The sequence below is a fragment of the Podarcis filfolensis genome (genome assembly GCF_964270895.1).
Source record: "Podarcis filfolensis genome assembly, chromosome: 17".
Lineage (NCBI taxonomy): Eukaryota > Metazoa > Chordata > Lepidosauria > Squamata > Lacertidae > Podarcis > Podarcis filfolensis.
The window spans coordinates 6,240,520-6,260,882 of record NC_139621.1 but is presented as its reverse complement, the minus strand read 5'-3'; the positions used below and the strand labels follow the sequence as shown (position 1 = coordinate 6,260,882).

Sequence of the window (20,363 nt, the reverse complement as noted above, 5' to 3'; positions counted from 1 at the left end):
CCGCTTTTTCCCAAAATGAAAATGGCCAGATTATGAACACATATTTAAAAGAATACACAATATCTAATTTGCCCCAGAGACAATGGCAAAATGACATTCAGAGGGATACCTGGGCATCTTGAAAAGGGCATTTATGAAAAAGCTCAGCAGTTTCTAAAATAAGGTTCCTGCATCTATCGTGTTCCTTTTGGAGCTGTATAGCAGGGATGAGGAGCCTGCGGCTCTCTAGATGCTGTTGGACGTCATCTCCCGTTAGCCCCAGACAGTATGCCCAAGCATGAGAGATGATGGCAGTCCAGAAACACCTGGAGGACCACAGGGTCACCAACTCTGCTGTATCGTGTCACCTGTGCAGCATCAATCACCACCCTGGAAACATAGCAGAATATTACCTACAAGGTTCAGACTCACCTTGTTGAATCTTGGTAGTTTGACAAAGGGATAGTAATGACGACGATGATAAAATGTTTTCTGCTTTCCTATATGGAGGGAAAGCAATGGGAGATTGTGCAACTAGCTTAAGGCGGCAATCAGCATAAAACAGGACCTTTAGATTTCAATGTGAAATTAATGAACTGATGGGAAGCAGGCATTCCGGTGAGAAAATAAGTCAGAGAACAGAGGATAAATGTAATCAACTGCTGATCATGCCAAATGGTAATGAAAATCCCAGCTATGCTTGCAAAGTTGAAAGGGCAAGAATGACTTGCATACCTGGACGTTGGTTTCACTGAAGTAAATAAACTGAAGCAGCAGCAAAGAAGAGCATGTAAACGTTGTATCAAACTGGAGAGTATTTCAATGGCATGGGCTTTGGTTGCCAAGGACAAAAGCATCAGGAGAGCATAACTCCACAGGGAAGTTGTTAATCAAAATTAGAGCACCGCACTTCAGGTTCTGTGGTATGAAATTTCCAAGTCCCTCCATACAGCCATCAGGAGATTTTCCAACCCAACTTTTACTCACTTTTCCACTTTAGTGAAAGATAACTTATGACACAAGTCCTCAACCTTTGGGGGCCTGGGAGCATAGCTGGAAATCTAAGAAACTGTTATGGGCACCAGAAAATACCCTTTTCACAGAAGAGAAACTGGCAAGTCTCAGAACAGCCCCCTCCAAATAGGCAAAACACCCCCCAAACAAACACCAACAAATAAAAAGCAGAAAACATCCTCCCACGAAAAAAACCCAGACAAGGCTCCCATATCAAATAACTCCCATCCAAAAAACCCAAAATTTATTTTTAAAAACATGGGAGGGGCATGGGGTCTTGTTTGTGAGGGTACTATGATGCCCACAGCCACATTGGGGACCCCAGACATACGCCATATCTAAGGATGAGCTTTCAGAAGAAATTTCAGAAAATAATACAATGCATGATCTTCCAAGTCATCTTTACAACAAACCTATAAGTAGGTAGGTTTTATTATTATTCCCGTGTTTGCAGATCAGGGACTGAGACAAAGGCCAGTCATGCACATTCCAATCTTTGCCTGTCAGGTAGATTTGTTTGTGCAATGTTTTCTTCAGTTTGGGGTCGGTGTGTTTTACCAACATGGAGGATATAGGGTGGTGAGCTTTGTGAAACCTCTACTTAATCCATAAGGCTTGACAGGGTAGAACTGATTGACAAGGTGGAAGTACTGGGAACCTCGGGAGGAAGTCAGCTTGCTGTTGATGCCTGGAAAGGTCCCAGAACAAATAATTCAACAGTCGGTCTGTGAGCACTTAGGAAAAGAGGCAGTGATTACTAAGATCCAACATGGGTTTCTCAAAAACAAATCATGGTACATGAATCTCATTTCTTCTTCTTTTTGATAGTGCTGCAGGGTTGGTGGAATGCTGTTGGCGCAATGCACCTTGATTTCAGTAAGGCTGAAATTTCTGTGTAAAATAGCAATAAAAAATAAGGAAAAGCTGTAAGAAAGTATTAGATAATATAAAAAGAATAAAGTAATAATTATAAGTACATTCGATAGCAGAAATGGTAAATACATTGGGAGCTGACGGGAAGTCTTTTGTATCATAAGAATCTATGGTGAAAGGGATTGTATAGGATTGAATTAGTTTTTATTTGTATATTCAATACACAAGATTGTTTTTGTTATTGATCAGTTTCAATAAAGCATTAAAAAAAATGATATGCTTGTGGATTTTGTAGCTGATTGACTGACCAAACCCAAAGAATACTCATTAATGGTTTCTTGTCATCCTGGAAAAAAGTGGCAGGTGGGAAGCTCCAGGATTCTGTCCTGGTCCTGCTGTTGTTCAACGTCTTTATCAATGACTTGGATGAAGGAATTGAGGGGATGCTCATTGTTATGTACTGAAGTTCTCACCCTGGGCCAGCAGGGGGATACTGTAGATAGTTTTCACTCAGGTCCACGTCAGTTATTTTAGGTGGGAAACCCTGGGTTGTTGTTGCTACAATGTTGACAGCCGGCTGCCTATAAAAGCAGGCCGGCTGAGCTGTTTGCTGTTCAGTTCTGTCCAGCTTACAAATAAAGAGCTGCTCTGGAGAAATCGCTGTGTCGTCTGCTATGTTCGCCAACAACTTAACACTCATCACATTCGCAGGGTGTTATGTACTGAAGTTCTCACCCTGGGCCAGCAGGGGGATACTGTAGATAGTTCAGGTCCACATATGCAAATAAGGGATCGAAGGTGACGTTCAGTGATTGGATAGTTTCAGAAAATGGTTACTGTTGTGTTCTAGTGGAGCTCTATATAAGCAGGCTGGCTGAACCCTTCAGTTCAGTTCTGTTCTGGCCTGTGAATAAGCAAGAGCTGTTTGGAGAATCGCTGTGTCGTCTGATATGTTCACCCACAACTTAACACAGATGACACCAAACTGGGAGGGGTAGCTAATGCTGCAGAAGGCAGAATCAGGATTCAAGATGGCCGTAACAGTTTTGAAAAATGTAAGATTCTACACTTAGGTGGGAATAACCAGCTGCACAATTATAAAATTTGGACATAGAAGGACACCTGGCATGTGTCTAACTCTGGCTAATGTGCCAACTTTCCTTTTATGTATTTGCTAATGTGCAAATTGAATAAGCTCCACCCCACCCCCAGTACAGACACAAGAGCTATCCAGAATCACATCTGATCAGCCCGGACACCAGAGCTGTCTTTCCTATTGGGCTTACTGGCGTGTTGCGCCAGGGCGCTGGCCTCTCAGGGGCGCCCCAGCGAGTGAGGGAGCTATGTGGCTTTGCCGACGGCCTCCCCTTTCCCAGCATGCCTGCCAGCTGTGACCGGTCAACCATATGGCTGACGCGCATGCAGCTTCCTTCCCAAGCCTCTGCAGGAGGAGAGCAACTCTGGGAAATGGGGGGGGGCACCAGAGGGATCTTTGAACCACGGCGACGGATATGCTTAAGACGGCCCTGCCGGACACTGAGGTCCAGCTCCCAGGGCCTTCTGGCAGTTCCCTGATTGTGAGAAGTGAAGTTACAGGGAACCTAGCAGAGGGCCTTCTGAGTAGTGGTGCCGACCTTGTGGAACTCCTGTCAGATGTCAAAAAGATAAATAATTCTACAACCTTCCATACAAGGCAGCCTTGTATCGGGAAGCGTTTAATGTGGGATGTTCTGATATTCAAAACTTGCTGCACACACTCCAGGTGGCAAGATGTTCACACTAGGCAAGATACTGGGAAATTTTGGAAAAGGAAGGGGACAAACTGAGATTGCAGAGTTTTGAGAAATTAAAAGGGAAGGTGAGAGACTGGTTGCACTATCATCAAATAAATGAAGCGTTTAAACTGGACAGTAAAATTGGCTTCCAGGTGGAAAAATCAAAATTGGAGACAGAACTGTTAGAACCCAGTACTAAGAATTTGTCAAAAATGTACAATTTGCTGCTGAAATGGAATACACAAGATGAAACGGTTAAATCGGCCATGATTAAATGGGCTCAGGACATTGGTCATAATATTTTGTTTGCTGATTGGGAAAAGTTGTGGACCACCGGGATGAAATTTACGGCATGTAATGCCTTAAGAGAAAACATTATGAAAATGATATATAGGTGGTACATAACCCCAGTCAAGCTTGCAAAGATTTACCATTTGCCTGACGATAAATGTTGGAAATGTAAAGAAACTGAAGGTACATTTTTTCATCTTTGGTGGACTTGCCCGAAGATTAAGGTATTCTGGGAAATGATCTATAATGAACTTAAAAAGGTATTTAAATATACTTTCTCCAAGAAACCAGAGGCCTTTCTCTTGGGTATTGTTGGCCAAGGGGTGTTAAAGACGGATGTAACTTTCTTTATGTATGCTACAACAGCAGCTAGAATACTCATTGCGAAGTACTGGAAGACGCAAGAGCTACCCACACTGGAAGAATGGCAGATGAAGGTGATAGACTACATGGGCTTGGCAGAAATGACGAGCAGAATCCGAAACCAGGGAAGAGAAGCAGCGCAAGAAGAATGGAAAAAATTTAAAGACTATTTAAAGAAATATTATAAAGTTAATGAAAGTTAGAATGATGTTGGACTGGAAAGTAAATGGTTACTATTAGCAATGGTTAAGACAAGGAGAATAAGGAAGATTAGTTTAAATCTAAATTAAAATAAGGGAAGATTTGCTGAGTAATCGATAAGAATTTGGAATACAGAAAAGGGAGGCATGAGGAAGTCGGGGAAGAAAGGTATAAGAAATTAGGATATGAAATGGTACATGTTTTTTTTGTTTTGCTTTTGTCTTTGTATGTTTATGTATGTTACGTTTATATGAAAAAATTCTTGAATAAAAATATTAAAAAAAAAAAAAAAGATGTTCACACTAGGGCTGGCCCACCCATGAAGCAAGGTGAGGCGATTGCCTCAGGCAGCAGGATCCACGGGGCAGCAGATCTGGCCTCCAATGATTGAATTGGCCACTGCTGCTCCTTCCTGATCTAGATCTTCACTCATTCCTTCTTCCCCGGGGGGGGGGGGGACACCATTTTGTGGTTCACTTCACATGCCCAAAGGTCTTGCACTGGCCCTGGCTCACACATTACAAATATTTTAATTGTATAACTGAGAGGATTGGAAACTTTCCTGTGAAGTCACTGCCTGCATCCATTTAAAATGGGTGTATACTTTTACCCTTATGCCCAACAAAGAATTTACACACCAGGAAATAGAGGAAGATTGGTTTATTACAGAGAAATGAAAGCATTGCCCAGCAATGGAAGGAGGGAGCTGAAGAACAAAATAGGAATACGGTAAGTCTGGGAACACCCAGCTACTTGAAATGAATTCAAATCTCCAGGGAATGATGAGCTGCACCAAGGGTCCTAGAAGAAGCTCGAGGATGTAATCTCAGAACCTCTGTCTATAATCTTTGAGAATTCTTGGAGAACAAGTGAGGTCCCTGCTGTGTGGAGGCGAGCAATTTTTGTCCCCATCTTCAAAGGGGGGTGGGAGGAAGACCAGTCAGCTTGACACTGATACCAGAAAAGGTCCTAGAACAAAGAATGATCGTACTTGATCAGTCTGTGAGCATTTAGAAAAGGATGCTGTGATTACTAAGACCCAGCATGGCTTTCTCAAAAACAAGTCATGCCAGACAAATCTCATTTTTTATTTTATTTTATAGCGTTACAAGTGGATCAGGGGAATGCTGTGGATGTAGAGAGTCTTGATTTCAGTAAGGCTTTTGACAAAGTCCCCCTTTAGAGGAGATATGACAGTCATCTTCAAATACCTAAAGGGCTTCACATGGAAGATGGATCAAGCTTGTTTTATCCTACTCCAGGGGGTACAATCTGAACCAATGGCTTCAAGTTACAAGAGATTCCAGCTAAACATCTGGAAAAACTTTCTGAAGACAGTGGAATGAACTTCCTTGGACGTAGGTGGCCTCTCCTTCTTTGGAGCTTCTTAAGCAGAGGTTAGGGGACGCGGGTGGCGCTGTGGGTAAAACCTCAGTGCCTAGGACTTGCCGATCGTATGGTCGGCAGTTCGAATCCCCGCAGCGGGGTGCGCTCCCGTCGTTCGGTCCCAGCGCCTGCCAACCTAGCAGTTCGAAAGCACCCCCAGGTGCAAGTAGATAAATAGGGACCGCTTACCAGCGGGAAGGTAAACGGCGTTTCCGTGTGCTGCGCTGGCTCGCCAGATGCAGCTTGTCACGCTGGCCACGTGACCCGGAAGTGTCTGCGGACAGCACTGGCTCCTGGCCTCTAGAGTGAGATGAGCGCACAACCCTAGAGTCTGGCAAGACTGGCCTGTACGGGCAGGGGTACCTTTACCTTTACCTTTAAGCAGAGGTTAGATAGCCATGAATGCTTTAGTTGAGATTCCTGCATTGCAAGGGGTTGAACTAGATGACCCTCAGGGTCCCTTCCAACTCTACATTTCAGCAATTCTATGATTCTATGATTCTAAATAGGTGCTGTCTTGAGCAGCAAGATTACACATATATGGGCAGCAATGCAATCATTAAGTCAATGTTTCTCAAACTTGGGTCTCCAGCTGTTGTTGAACTAGAATTCCCATCACCACTGACCACTGGTCCTGCAAGCTAAGGATTGTGGGAGTTGTAGTTCAACAGTAGCTGGAAACCCAAGTTTGAGAAACACACTGTGTGAGTGAATAATGCAAAGAGCATTTGGTTGCCTTTACTATTCCTGAATCATATATCTACTCTTGGAATATTCAATTATTTATTTGAAGTCTGGTTACTACTTACAGGGGAGTGATAGTTAATATAAGGCAAATGTAAGATTATGATGCTGATCTTTACCTTTTTTTGTCAATCAATCCTTTATTAGGCATATCAAACCCCACATTATAAAACAAACACCGTATACAGATTGTGGAAAATACGAATTCAGCATAACAATTTGGATAAATAATACAGTATAACACTACCACATCACTGACCAATCAAGAACCACTAAATCTCTCTATAATGGCCCAGTCTTTCCACATGGACAGCACACACAAATTTAGCCACTATTAAAGTAATTTGATCATTCCTGTCCGAGAGCAGGTCCTGAACCGTTGGTGGCATAGAACCGAGCCTGTTAAGTTGTAAGGCCTCTAATAATTGTCTTCTGGCATAAATGCCAAAATCACAAGAAAAGAAAATATGCTCCAATGTATCAGGTTCCTGCCTACCACATTTGCAGAGATGCTCTGCTTCTGGGAGAGCTAAATATCTTCCTCTTACTATCATCAAGGGAAACATATTAAATCTGGCTAGCATACAGTGGCGTAGCGTGGGTTGTCAGCACCCGGGGCAAGGCAAGTAATTTGCGCCCCTAACCCGTGGATTTGCGCCCCCTAACCTGTGGATTTGCACACCCTAACCCTAACCCCCAGATGTTGCGCCCGGTGCGGCCGGCCCCCCTGCACCCCCCACGCTATGCCACTGCTAGCATAAACAGCCTGCACACTTCATGATTCTTCAGATTTGTCATGTAACCCTTTTGAAAATCTCTACACAAAGGGAGATTTAAATAGAGAGGAGAGCAAGTGCTGTGCTTTGCAACCTCAAGAGCGGAGAGAACACTTTTTTCTGTAAAATTCTTCCTGATAATTTCCCAGGTATCTTTGGGGTCAGAATTTTCAAAATCAATTAGATGAAGCCCTATTGAGTTCAATTTTCTCCTACAAATCAATGATAAATTGTAAATTACATTATCACTTAAGAGGTCGTAAAGGAGAGAGTTAGGAGATAGGGCTCTATATTGCAGGAAGACCCAATATTTCAAGGTTCTCAGCCATACTCTTACTGATAAAGGAAGTATTCCCAACTCACAACATATTGATTCATATTTAATAGAATTTGCAAGTCCTAATAATGACCTCAGAAGGAATGCATGAAATTTATCCAACCTCTTAAGGCCACCTGAAATCCACACTGGGGTGCCATATAAAAGTTGGGCACAAAGTTTCATATCAATCACTTGCAATACAGCTGGAATATATCTATTTCCTACAGGAGAAAAAAAAATAGGATTTAATATGGTGAGCTGTCACTTTAGCCTTAGCCATTGCAGCACAGATATGTGTGTTCCAATTCATGTTATTTTTAAATACAATTCCCAGATAATTGAAATGCTTAACTTCTTGTATTAGATGTCCATTGATTATCCAATTTTTTGGGTTCCCTCTCTTTGTAAATTGCATAATTTTTGTCTTATCATAGTTAATTTTGAGGTTAAGAGAGCAAAAGTTTGAAAAGCTCTTAAATGTTTTTTTTTAAGCCTAAAGAGGAAAGTGAGATAATTACCGCATCATCTGCATAAAGTAATTAAAAAACTGGGATATTATTTAAATAAGGAATATGAGTGGTTACATTTTGAAGAAATAATGAAAGGTCAGATAAAAAGAGATTAAATAGGGTAGGGGCCAGGATACAGCCTTGCCTAACTCCTCGGTTATTCAGAATTGGTCCTACAAATCTACCATCTTTTGAAACTTTAACATATATTTGGTTATTGGAGTGTAAACTTTGAATCAATGTAAGCAGGTATGGGACGATACTAAGGTGTTCTAATTTGGTCCACAGTTTATTATGATCGACCGAATCAAAGGCACTTTTTAAATCTACAAATGCCACAAAAAGTCTTCGTTTGTTTCTCAAGACATATTTGTCTACAAGATGACTTAACACTAGACACTGGTCAAGAGTTGAAGAACCTGTCTTGAAACCAGCTTGTTCCTTACCTTTTGTAAGCATTGATTCTTCCAGTTTAATAAGCAGGAATTTGGCATAGATTTTACTTATGCATGGTAACAAACTAATAGGCCTGTAATTCTCTTGGCAATTCCTACCACCTTTTTAAAAAATCGGCACCACTATTGAGTTATTCCATGATTTAGGTACAAGGACTAAATGATTAACAGAGTTAAAGAGCGGGACAAGATTAGTGGCCCACTATTCCACATTTAATCTCAGCAGATCTATTGAGATGCCGTCCATACCAGGGGATTTTCCTTGCTTTAACGAAAGAATTATCTTTTTCATCTCCTCAACATTAATTTGAAATTGTGTGGTTACTGCTGAAGAAGATTTAAAATTTTCCATCTTAAAAACTTGGGAATCATAAAAAACAGCGGTAAAATGCGTAATCCAAGCTTCATCACTTATATTAGGAAAGTCAGTGGTAGCTTTTATTGAAAGGAGTGACCAAAAGGTTTTGGTATCTTTAATTTCTAATGCAGTGACAATTTTAGACCATTTGGCTTGTGAAAACACAGATTTTTTTTCCCAGGAGCATGTTCTTAAAAGCGTTTTTCATTTCAAAATAGGTCTTCCAGAGACCTTGGGAGTTAGTGATAGAGGCTTCTTTTAGACAGGCTCTGAGTTCTTTCTTATGGTTGATACATTCTTTATCAAACCAATTATACTTATTTGAAGGGTTTTTTTGCTGAACTGGAGATTTCAAAAGGAAGAAAATAATTCCTGAATTAGCATTAGGGTTAAGATATTTGCTTATGGGCTCACTGGAAGGACAGATCGTGAAGCTGAGGCTCCAGTACTTTGGCCACCTCATGAGAAGAGAAGACTCCCTGGAAAAGACCCTGATGTTGGGAAAGATGGAGTGCAAAAGGAGAAGGGGACGACAGAGGACGAGATGGTTGGATAGTGTTCTCAAAGCTACCAGCATGAGTTTGACCAAACTGTGGGAGGCAGTGGAAGACAGAAGTGCCTGGTGTGCTCTGGTCCAGGGGGTCACGAAGAGTCGGACACGACTAAATGACTAAACAACAACAACAACATTTGCTTATGGTAGTTCAGCTAATCCTAGCACATGCAGGCCCCAAATACCTGAAAGACAGATTGCAGTCCGTTTCGCCATTACAGGTACCCAACATTTTGGCTAAAGTTTAAAATAGACCTGAAAGCGCACACACCATCTATGTGCTCTGCTATCCAAGTGATGTTGGCTCCCACTCCTGCTACTATAAGGTGTGACAGCAAAAGACACTAATGAAAATGGCGCCTAATGATCCTCTTCATGGCTGCTTTCATTTCACTATTCCTGAGACTGTAGATGAAGGGATTCAGCATAGGGGTCACCATGGTATACATGACAGCGGCCACAGTGTCCTTGCGATCCGAGTTGTTGGAACGTGGCTTGAAATAAATCCAGCTCACAGTGCCATAAAACAAGACAACCACAGCAATGTGGGACCCACACGTGGAGAAAGCCTTTTTCTTTCCAGAGTTGGATGGAATCTTCAGGATGGTGTAGAAAATGCCCATATAGGAGATGACGATCAGCAAAAACGGCCCCAGGACCTCCACCGACCCTTCAGTCAGAATCAGCATTTCTATGACACTGCGGTCTGAGCAAGAGATCTCCAACACAGGGTAAAGATCGCAGAAGAAATGTGGGATCTCTCTAGAGTCACAGAAAGACATGTGAGACATCAAAATGGTATAAAGCAGAGAGTGGGCAATAGGGATAACCCAGGACACTGTTGCAAGGAGAAGGCAACGCTTACGGTTCATCAGGACAGAATAACGCAGGGGGAAGCAGATGGCCACATAACGGTCGTAGGCCATGGACGCCAACAGGAAGCTGTCTGAATTGCCAAAACACACATAAAAGTACATCTGGACCAGGCAGCCATGATAGGAGATGGTCTTCTTCTGAGACAACAAGTTTTCTAGCACTTTGGGGATGGTGGTGGAGGTGAAGCCCAAGTCAGCTAAGGCAAGGTGGCTGAGGAAGAAATACATAGGAGTGTGGAGGAGCCGTAAATCAGAACGGATCAAGAAGATGATTGTTGCGTTCCCCAGAAAGGCCAGCAGGTACATGGAGAGGAATAGCAGGAAGAGGAGCCCTTGAAACTCTGGCTGGATTGGGAAGCCATGGAGGAATAACTCAGAGAAGTCTGTTGCATTCCCAGGACTCATTAGGCTAAATCTGCCATAGGGGCAAGAAGAAGAAATGTTTAGGCTAGTAAATTCCCCACCCTCTGCTTGCTAGCTGCCCAAACTGAACTATGCGGAAATCCCTCTTTCCTCTCCTCATCTCATATTCTCCATGTCTGTTTTTGAGATACTGCCAGTCACAGACATACCAAGGGACTTTAAGACTCTGGATTAGAAGCTGAAGGGCCTTAGGGTGCAGGTGGTTTTTTCATCCCTGCTTCCTGTTGAAGGTTGTGGCCCAGGAAGAGAGGGGAAGATACTGGGGGTAAACCAGTGGCTGCTCAGGTGTTGTTGTCAGGAATGATTTGGCTTCTTGGACCATGGTTTCTGCTTCCCTGAGGACGGACGTCTGGCAAGAGATAGGTTATACCTCACAGAGGTCAGCAAGAATGTGTTTGCTCATGACTTCTGGTCAGCGCCAGCGGTTAATGGCGGATTCCCTCCGAGCTCCGGAGGGAATCGGCTCAGCGAGGGTAGGGTCTGGCCGCTACGGCGAAGCGGAGACCCGAAAAATCACAGGCGGTGAAGCCTGTGAGCTTGGAGGCTCGGCGGGCTCCATTTGCGCCCCCCCCCGCTGCGAAAGAGCCTTTTTAAAGGCTCCGGATCGGAAAGGGGGTGAGCGGCGCGGAGCTGAGAGCCATCTACCTCCTTCGCAGAGTGAAGCCGCAAGCCATTGCCGGAGAGCGCTGATTCCTTCCTGGACAATTGGGAGCTAAAACAACTACCTGTGAGTAGGATTTAAGTAAACATTGGAAGAAAATTAATTTAAATTCGGCCGAATCGGGAAAGGCATAAACAGGAAGTCTGCCTTTCCGGTCTTGTACATAGATCAAAGCAAAGAGACTGTAAGCTGTAACTCTGAAAGACGTCATCAAAGACTTAAAATCCAGCACCAAAAAGGAGACCCCCCCCCCTGTTTGCAGGGACAGAGGGGTGAAATTGAGTAACATTTATCCTGCAGGAAGAAAAAAAAAGGAGAAAAGGTATATCTGCTGACTTTAAAACCTGGGAACAGACTGCCTATGAGAGGGAAGCCTTGTATTGGGATGAACTGTCAACACTTTAAGGTTTAAAAAAATATATATGACTTAACTCTGAAAGAAAGTTACAGTCTCTCCAGTACAGAAAGTAACTTATTTAAGACATTGAAAGTGTAACTTCTTAAGAGATTTTGGAGACTTATAAGGATTAATTGTTTGGAAAGTTACAAAGTGAAATTGGAAGTGTATCCCCCTAGAGGAAACTATGTTGCAATAACAACTAAGCCAACAGTAACTAAGTTGTGGAAAATCCCTCTCCAAAACAAAATTTTACAGGCGTGTGACTGACCTTGGGCTGTGCTTGAGAGTGTTATGGCAGATGACAAAGGGAAGATAGAGCCGATACAAGAAAAGACTACCAGGTCCGGTAGACAATACAAGACGAATACCACACATCAGAGAAGGCTTTCAATATCCGGAGTAGCAGGTACAGCTGGAGCTGCTGCTTTGCAAGTAAGGCCAAAAACTATGTCATCTGAAGACGTATTGGCGCAAGCACTTGGCAAGATTAATGCATCTTTGGAAAAATTAGCTAATCAGGTTGCTGAGACAAATAAACAGGTGGCGGAGACAAATAAACAAGTTGCTGAGACAAATAAGCAAGTAACCGAGGCCTCAGCAAAAATTGACTTGAACACTACAAGCATAAATGAATTGGGAAAGAAGGTAAATTCAAATACACAATCTATCGAAAAATTATTGGAGGAATCGGCCTCGACCCAAAAGATAGCAGAAGAAGCCAAGGAAACTGCAGTTGTTGCCCAAGAAAAGATACCACCAGTGTATAAGAAATTGGAAGAACACGACCTGACATTGTCTATGATAGAATTACAGAGACGGGAGAGAAATTTGAGAATTAGGGGAGCATCTGAAAGTGAGAAAGACAACTTGATAGATTTCCTTACAAAGGAACTAATAGATTTTTGGCAACAGGACCTGGAGAAAGAAGAATTTAAGATAGTGACTGCATTTAGACTTGGTAAAAGACAAGGAAAAAGTAAGGCAAGAGACTGTTTGATCACCTTTAGAACAAAAGAAGAAAGAGATAAAATTCTAAACCTACACTATCAGAGAACATTGGAAATTCAAGGAGTATCTGTGGAGATCTTCAAGGATATACCTAAATATATTTTGGATGCAAGGGCCTACTATAGAGATCTGGTGGCTCTATTGAGAAGAAACAAAATACTCTTCAGGTGGGAATTTCCCCAAGGTTTGTCTTTTAAATACAGAGGGGAAAAAATAAGAATAAGGACAGTAAGCGATAAAGACAAGTTTTTGAAGGACCACGAGGAAGACCTACAGAAGGAAGTGGAGTCTGGTGAGGAGTCATACACATCAGGAAAAGGAATTTTAGAAATAGCAAATTTATCATTTGGACTTGCTAGTCCGGGGAGAGACAAACCACCAACAGAAGAAGAACAACAACTTGGAGCAGTTGGCGGGAAAAGTAAGTAATTTACAATGGCGCTGCAACTCCTAAGTTGGAATTGTAATGGACTGAACTCTCCTCGAAAAAGAAAGACTGTTTTTCACATTTTAAAAAAAGAGCAATTGGACTTGATATGTTTACAGGAAACACATGTAATGAGACTCCACAGGAAAATACTTATTAACAAAAGATTGGGACAAGAGTTTATTTCGTCTGGCAAGGTAAAAAAGAGAGGTGGTGATTTATGCAAAGGAGAAATTTTCACCGAAACTAATGTTTAAGGATGAACAAGGAAGATATTTGGCAATTGAAATTCAATATCAAGGAGAGAAATTTTTGATTGTAGGGGTATATGCGCCGAATGAGGGGAAATCTGACTTCTTTAAGAAGCTACACGAGACTCTTTTGGATTTGTCAGGAGAGCATTGTTTAATGTTTGGGTAAGATACAAAGATTTATTGGAAAATAAAACCCCAAGGTGGTTGTCACCAATGGAAGCGAAAGCTCAGAAAAAGCTCAATATGGAGGCCAAATGGCCGAAATATTGGGAGATTTTGGAACACGAAGGAGATAGATGGAAACTTCAGAGTTTTGAGAAGTTAAAAAATAAAGTGTGAGACTGGCTACATTACTTTCAGATAATGGAGGCGTTTAATTTGGATAAGAAACTAGGCTTCCAAGTGGAAAAATCAAAATTAGAAACAGAACTGTTAGAACCCAAAACTAAGACTATGTCAAAGATGTATAACTTGCTGTTGAAATGGAATACTCAGGATGAAACGGTGAAATCTGCTATGATTAAATGGGCACAAGATGTTGGACATAACATTATGTTTGCTGACTGGGAACAGTTGTGGACCACAGGTATGAAATTTACGGCATGTAATGCCTTAAGAGAAAATATTATGAAAATGATATACAGGTGGTACATGACCCTGGTCAAGCTTGCAAAAATATATCATCTGCCCGATAATAAATGTTGGAAATGTAAAGAAAACGAAGGTACATTTTTTCACCTTTGGTGGACGTGCCCTAGATTAAGGCTTTCTGGGAAATGATTTATAATGAATTGAAAAAGGTATTTAAATATACCTTCCTGAAGAAACCAGAGGCCTTTCTCTTGGGCATGGTCGGCCAATTGGTGTTGAAAAAGGATAGAACTTTCTTTATGTATGCCACAACAGCAGCAAGAATACTCATCGCAAAGTATTGGAAGACGCAAGATCTACCCACTCTGGAAGAATGGCAGACGAAGTTGATTGACTTTATGGGATTGGCAGAAATGACTGGCAGAATCCGTGACCAGGGAGAAGAGTCGGCAGAAGAAGAATGGAAGAAATTCAAGGACTATTTACAAAAATATTGCAATATTAATGAATGTTGAGTGATGCAGGATTGAAATTAAGTGGTTTCTAGCTGTAATGGCACACAAGAATATGAAAAAATGGTCCCTTTTTTCTTTGTATATAACTTAGAGTTTAAGCTACAATAATTTAAAAAGATGGATAGAAAATAAGGGGTTTAAATGTAATGTTGGGAGATAAGGATTTGCTGGATAAACAATTCCAACTGGAATACAAGAAGGGGAGGTATGAGGAGGTCAGTGAAAGATGTTATTCAAAAATAAGTTTTGAACGTTCCGTGTTTTTTATTATTTTTTATTTTTCTTTTTTTCTTTTTATTGTTTGTAAAAAATGGAAAATGCTAATAAAATATCTTATTAAAAAAAAAAAGAATGTGTTTGCTCATCAGGAGAGCTTTAAATTAAATCCTGAGGAGGAGGCAGACAATATTGCAGACGAAAGGAAAACAGCTGGTAGTGGGGTTAATAGCTTTGTTGATGCACAGGAAACTGAGGTGGTGCTACAGAAAGCTGCTAAAGGGCTAAAGGTCACCAAGCATTTAAGCATTTAAAGCACACCTGAAAAACATAGTAAGTCTCCCCCCCCCCCAATAATTCTGAGAACCATACTTTGTTAAGGGTGTTGTGAATTGCTTCTCTGTGAGTGGCGAAATACAATTCCCAGAAGTCTTTGGGGATAGGCATGTGCTTTAATTGTATTGGGTGAATTCAGCAGATACTGATTAGTAACCATTAAAAAATCCTCAATAGGTTTCTTGGATGTTAGAAGCTTTTAAGTGGGTAACACATTGTTTCACCAATCTATGAGCAGTGAGAGATTCCAGAGGTACCAGTGTGATAGGAATTTTGAGGTCTTAGATATATGATAATGTTCTTAAGTGTACCAACCAAGCACGTACATAGATCAGCACAGGAAGACCAACCTGAAACTATTTTGATTCCCAAACTGACCAAATGTTTTCTCTGCAAGGTCAAAGGAAAATGGAAAAGCCTCCCCATTGTCTTTTCCTTCACAAATCCTGACTTAAGGGTATGTCTGTGTTTGACTAGGGTGTGAACCTGTGACATGGCCCAGGAACTAAGTATTTATCATTACAAAAGACTGGCCAGGCTCCCCAGGCAATCCAATCTGGTAAGCAGGGTATCCAATCAAGTAACCTGCCAGACAGGAGAAAAACAACATTCACATTTCTGTTTTAGACAGCCTTTTCTGTGGTGTAGGTTTGATGTATCTGAGGGGTGGTCTTAGGTTACACCCCTTCTGTGATGTATGTATGATGTTTCTGGGGGTGGTCTTGATCTACAGGGTGGCAATTTCAAAAGTCCATATAAGGCCTTGCGTGCCATTGTTCTGGGTTCCTCCTCCCTCCTTTGTGTGGTGAGTAAGGACCCTGTTGCAACAGATCAATAAAGATCAGGCTTACTAGCTGCTTTGCTTCTCAATATTCTCTGGTTGGCCTCTGTTATTTTCTCCTACCAATAGGGAACCTACGTAAGGACTCTATATGGGCTCTTGGACACCCCATAAGGGAAAAGGGCAATTTTTGTTCAAAACACCAGGCATGTTTAACAGGGTCTGTGTTTACTTTTGGAACAATGAGGCCAAGTGGAGTCCGTGATCTCTTTATGATACAGGGTTTATTTACATATGTATGCATCCTGTGTCTAGATGGAGAGAGATCAGAGCATTCACATCCCAAGAGGGTCCTGTTTCTTCCATTGCTGCAGCCTCAAATTCCAAGAGACTCCAAATATCATGTCTGACCTCTGCTGCAGCTTGAAACAGAATGCCTGCTTCATGCTTTGCTCCCCCCCCCAGCTTCAAAAAGGGACAATTCTTTCCTGTTTGCTGACCTCCTTCCCCACTGCAGTCCTGCTCCACCCTCCTGAAACTCTGTCCTTTTGTCTCTGCTAATCATCTCTTACCTCAGAGAGGGCTTTCCCCTTTTTCTGTCCAGCCCAGATAGAAAATGGCCTTCTTAATGGGTGTTTCCTGGACATGGAAAAACCGCTTTAAACTCAAGCCCCCATTAGGCCCAGGAATTTAGGGGTTTCCTTACATTGTACCCCTGCACTGAATCCAGACATTTTAGGGGAGTCTTGCTCCCACCCCAAAAACATAAGAATATTCACACTTACTTAAGTAAAGGCACTTCCTGTTTGCTCTCTTGCTCCTGTCAATGTGAAGAACAAAGGAAGTGGACTTGCTCTGCATAGGACGAAACTGGCCTCCTTCATCTGCTGAGGAGATTAGCTCTGTGTTTTCTGATGCAAGGGAAGCTTTTGTTCATCTCTGCTTAAGGGTGGTGATCTCCAGGGTCCAAGGACGACTCAACCAGGTTCCCCCTCCAGAATTAATAGAATGCAATAGCATAAACTCTGGAGAATCATCATTCAGAGACCCAACCCATCATTCAGCTTAACAAATTAGCTTGTCCTCATTAATAAGTGTTAGAAAAGTTTTTTCCTTTGAGTATGGATGTTGGAGGATTCTGGTTTGCTCCGCAACTGGGAACAAGTTTGAAATATACTCGGAGTCGAGTGTGAATTTCCTGCGCTTTATTCAGCTCATAGTAGCAATGAATGAAACTTTCCCCAAAATGGCTAGGTACCTCAGTGGTACCTCGGGATGCGAACAGGATCCGTTCCGGAGCCCCGTTTGCATCTTGATTAGAATGTAAGACATGATGGCGCGTCTGCGCGTGCATGGGTCGTGTTTTGCCGCTTCTGCGCATGCGCGTGGCGTCATTTTGAGCTTTTGCGCATACGCGAGTGGTGAAACCCGAAAGTAATGCGCTGTTACTTCCGGGTTGCCGTGGAGCGCAACCCGAAGGCACTCAACCTGAAGCAAATTCAACCCGAGGTATGACTGTACGTTATTTACACAATGGGCCCCGCGTGATTGGCTAATTCCAGGCTGCTCCTGTAGGCCAATCAGGTTGCGGAGTCACCTCCTCCAGAAGCCTGATTGGTTGCTCCTGCAGGCCAATCAGGTTGCTGATTCACTTCATCCAGGAGCCTGATTGCGATGCTCCGAAGGGACCAAGAGCCCTCCTGCCACCTTCCCAAAGCCCACCTAGCTGTAGGAAGGAGGCAGCAGAGCTCCAGCATCCTGTTAGAAGCCTGGTGCCTCATTCCCAAAGCCTGGGAAGCTTCTGCCCAGCTTGGGGAAGGAGGCACAATGCTCACGGGCACAACATCAGCACCCCCTCATCGCCCTTGCAAGCTGGTGCCCCTACGAAAAAATTCACGCCACTGCTCTTACCCCAAGTATAATTGGATGCTTGGGCTTCTGCCCGTTCCATATTTTTGGGGTTTTTTTGAGCACTAAGTATTTCCCCAGTCAGCTTGGTTTCATTTCACAGGGGCAATAATGTCCTTGCAATTTTTTGGACATTCAAAACCACAGATTCTGGATCTACCCTGAGATGTCTTTCTAACAGTGCAGTCTGACTTGGAAATGTGAGAACCATCCCCATATGGGAGCTCCCCATAGTCTTGACCTCTGAAGCATAGCTCCACATCTCAGTCCTGTCTCTCCTCGTTGTTTCCATATTTTCCACATCTCGATTTTAACGCCTTAATATTCTCCGTCCCTGGTTCCACGATTCTCAATCATGTCAAACATCATATATCCTTTCATCCATCGAATACAGCTTTATTTGTATGTATATATTTTTCCAACTGCCCTTTTACCAGCGCAGCTTCCTCTGACTCCATTCCAATCCGCAATGTTATCCAAGTCTGTTATCTGAAGTTCAGTGCCGCAGCGACTCCCAGTCATTAATCCTTCCAATCCAGGCTGTTGTCTAAACCTTCCTTTTGAGCTTTAATGAATCAGTACCTTCCACGTTAAATTGCTGGGCAAAACTGTTTGCAATATTGCATTGTAAATAAACTGTATCAGTCGTTTGGCGATCGATCAGCCTCTGGAGACCGCACACTCCTCCCTCCGGGCCCTAGAGGGGGGGCTGCTAGACATCCATTCAGCCTTCTCTCTCGCTCATAATGAAAAACTTCTGCAAACAGCTGCACTGTATATTGTCCCAAGTTGTTATCTCAAATCATTGCAAAGTCAGCCAGCAAATAGCTCCTGCTTCCCACGAAGAAAGGGAGAGATTCACATTTTTCCATGCTGCGTCATATTAACAAGCGCCATCTTGCCTCCTCTTCCATCTTTGTCAAGTAAAGCTGCACAATTAAATACCTAATTATAAATAGAAGTCCATCTGTACTCTTTTTTTAAAAAAACAAATATTAAGTTCTTACTGAGGCTTGGCATAGAAAACCAATTGTAGATGTTAAGAAGAGGGGAAAAAACCCATACCAAACACCTCCGTAATTCAAACGCCATGATGAAAATCTCTTTGAAGTCCGAGCTTAAACCCCCAGGGATTGTACAATTCTGCAGGTTTTTCCCTTGGCTTCTTCGGTCCAGACCATGCCTGTTTGTTGTCCAAATCTATTCATTTTTGCAAACAGATATTCCCGGCTATGAGAATGACATCGGAGAGTGCCAGCCATATTGTGCTCTGCGACCCACTGTCTTGCCACTTGCACCTTGATGCAAGTCGGCAGTCTCGGACAATCTACGAGACAGTCCTCCCCCACCTTGGGGAGTCTGCCAGGGCTAATTACCCCCATATCAGCCCTGAATTACCAGCACGGCTTGCTGCGATCCACAGAATGCTGTGTGAGATAGTAAGTCTGCAGGCTTGAGGTTGAGAGCTGATGCAACAGGCTGATGCAATCAGCCTCCAATACTTTCTATGGAGGTGCTGGGTCAGAATGACTCAGCAGTAATGTGCTGACAGTTGATTGCCTGTCATTGGTTTAAAAGGGAAACCTGTCCAGCAGTAAGGTGGTGGCGTAGAGGAGTGTGGTCAGAGAGAAAGAGCCTTCGATATTTGCCTTAAAGTGCAGCCAGGTACTCTGTCTGACTGTATGAACTGCTTCTGTCGATATTTGTATATAAAGCTCACAATAAATAACACTGCACTGAAGAACCTGGAACTCTGAGCATTTCTGCTAAAGTGTCGTGAAGAATTCGTGACAGGGTTACGGGCCCAGCACACTTCCGCTGCGCAAGAGTACAGGTGGCAGTTATCCAGCCGTGGGTGCTGGAGGTGAGCTGCAGGTATGGAGCAGTCCAGAGCTGGCATGTTGGTGGAGAAGCTGATGGCCATGAACTACAGTATCTGGTCGGTCTGCATGCAACACTTCCTGAAGCGTGAGGGCCTGTGGAAAGTGGTGGAAGATCCACCGCAGCCCCCTGAGGAGGATGAGAAGGATGAGAAAGCCTTGGCTACGATCATCCTTGGAGTGGACGACAGCCAGCTGGTCTACGTAGCAGATAAGGTGACAGCAAGTCAGGCATGGAATGCGCTCAAGGCTGTCCATGTGCGAGAGACTGCTGGCTCGCTGATAACACTGACCAGGAGAATGTACCGGTGTCGGAAGAAAACGGGGGACTCCCTGGTAAACCACCAAAAGTTCCTAACAGGCTGTTTCCAGGAGCTAGCCTTAAGAGGGAGGCCTGTGGGGGAAGAGGACAAAGTCTTTATAGTCCTGAGTTCCCTTGACGACAGCTATGATATGCTAGTCAGTTCCCTCAAGTTGGTAGAGACTGATAAA

General features: G+C 42.9%; 1 protein-coding gene across 1 annotated transcript; it reads right to left on the bottom strand.

Moving 5' to 3' along the window:
* Positions 1 to 9,940: 9,940 nt before the first annotated feature.
* On the bottom strand, positions 9,941 to 16,933 carry LOC310752427 (olfactory receptor 1E5-like; the record flags this gene model as incomplete). Its single annotated transcript, XM_083592562.1, has 2 exons — positions 16,869 to 16,933; positions 9,941 to 10,880 (listed from the first exon to the last, which is right to left on the bottom strand). Exon 2 carries the CDS (start codon positions 10,874 to 10,876, stop codon positions 9,941 to 9,943), a length of 936 nt encoding a protein of 311 aa, XP_083448688.1. The 5' UTR covers positions 10,877 to 10,880; positions 16,869 to 16,933.
* Between the last annotated feature and the right edge of the window lie 3,430 nt (positions 16,934 to 20,363).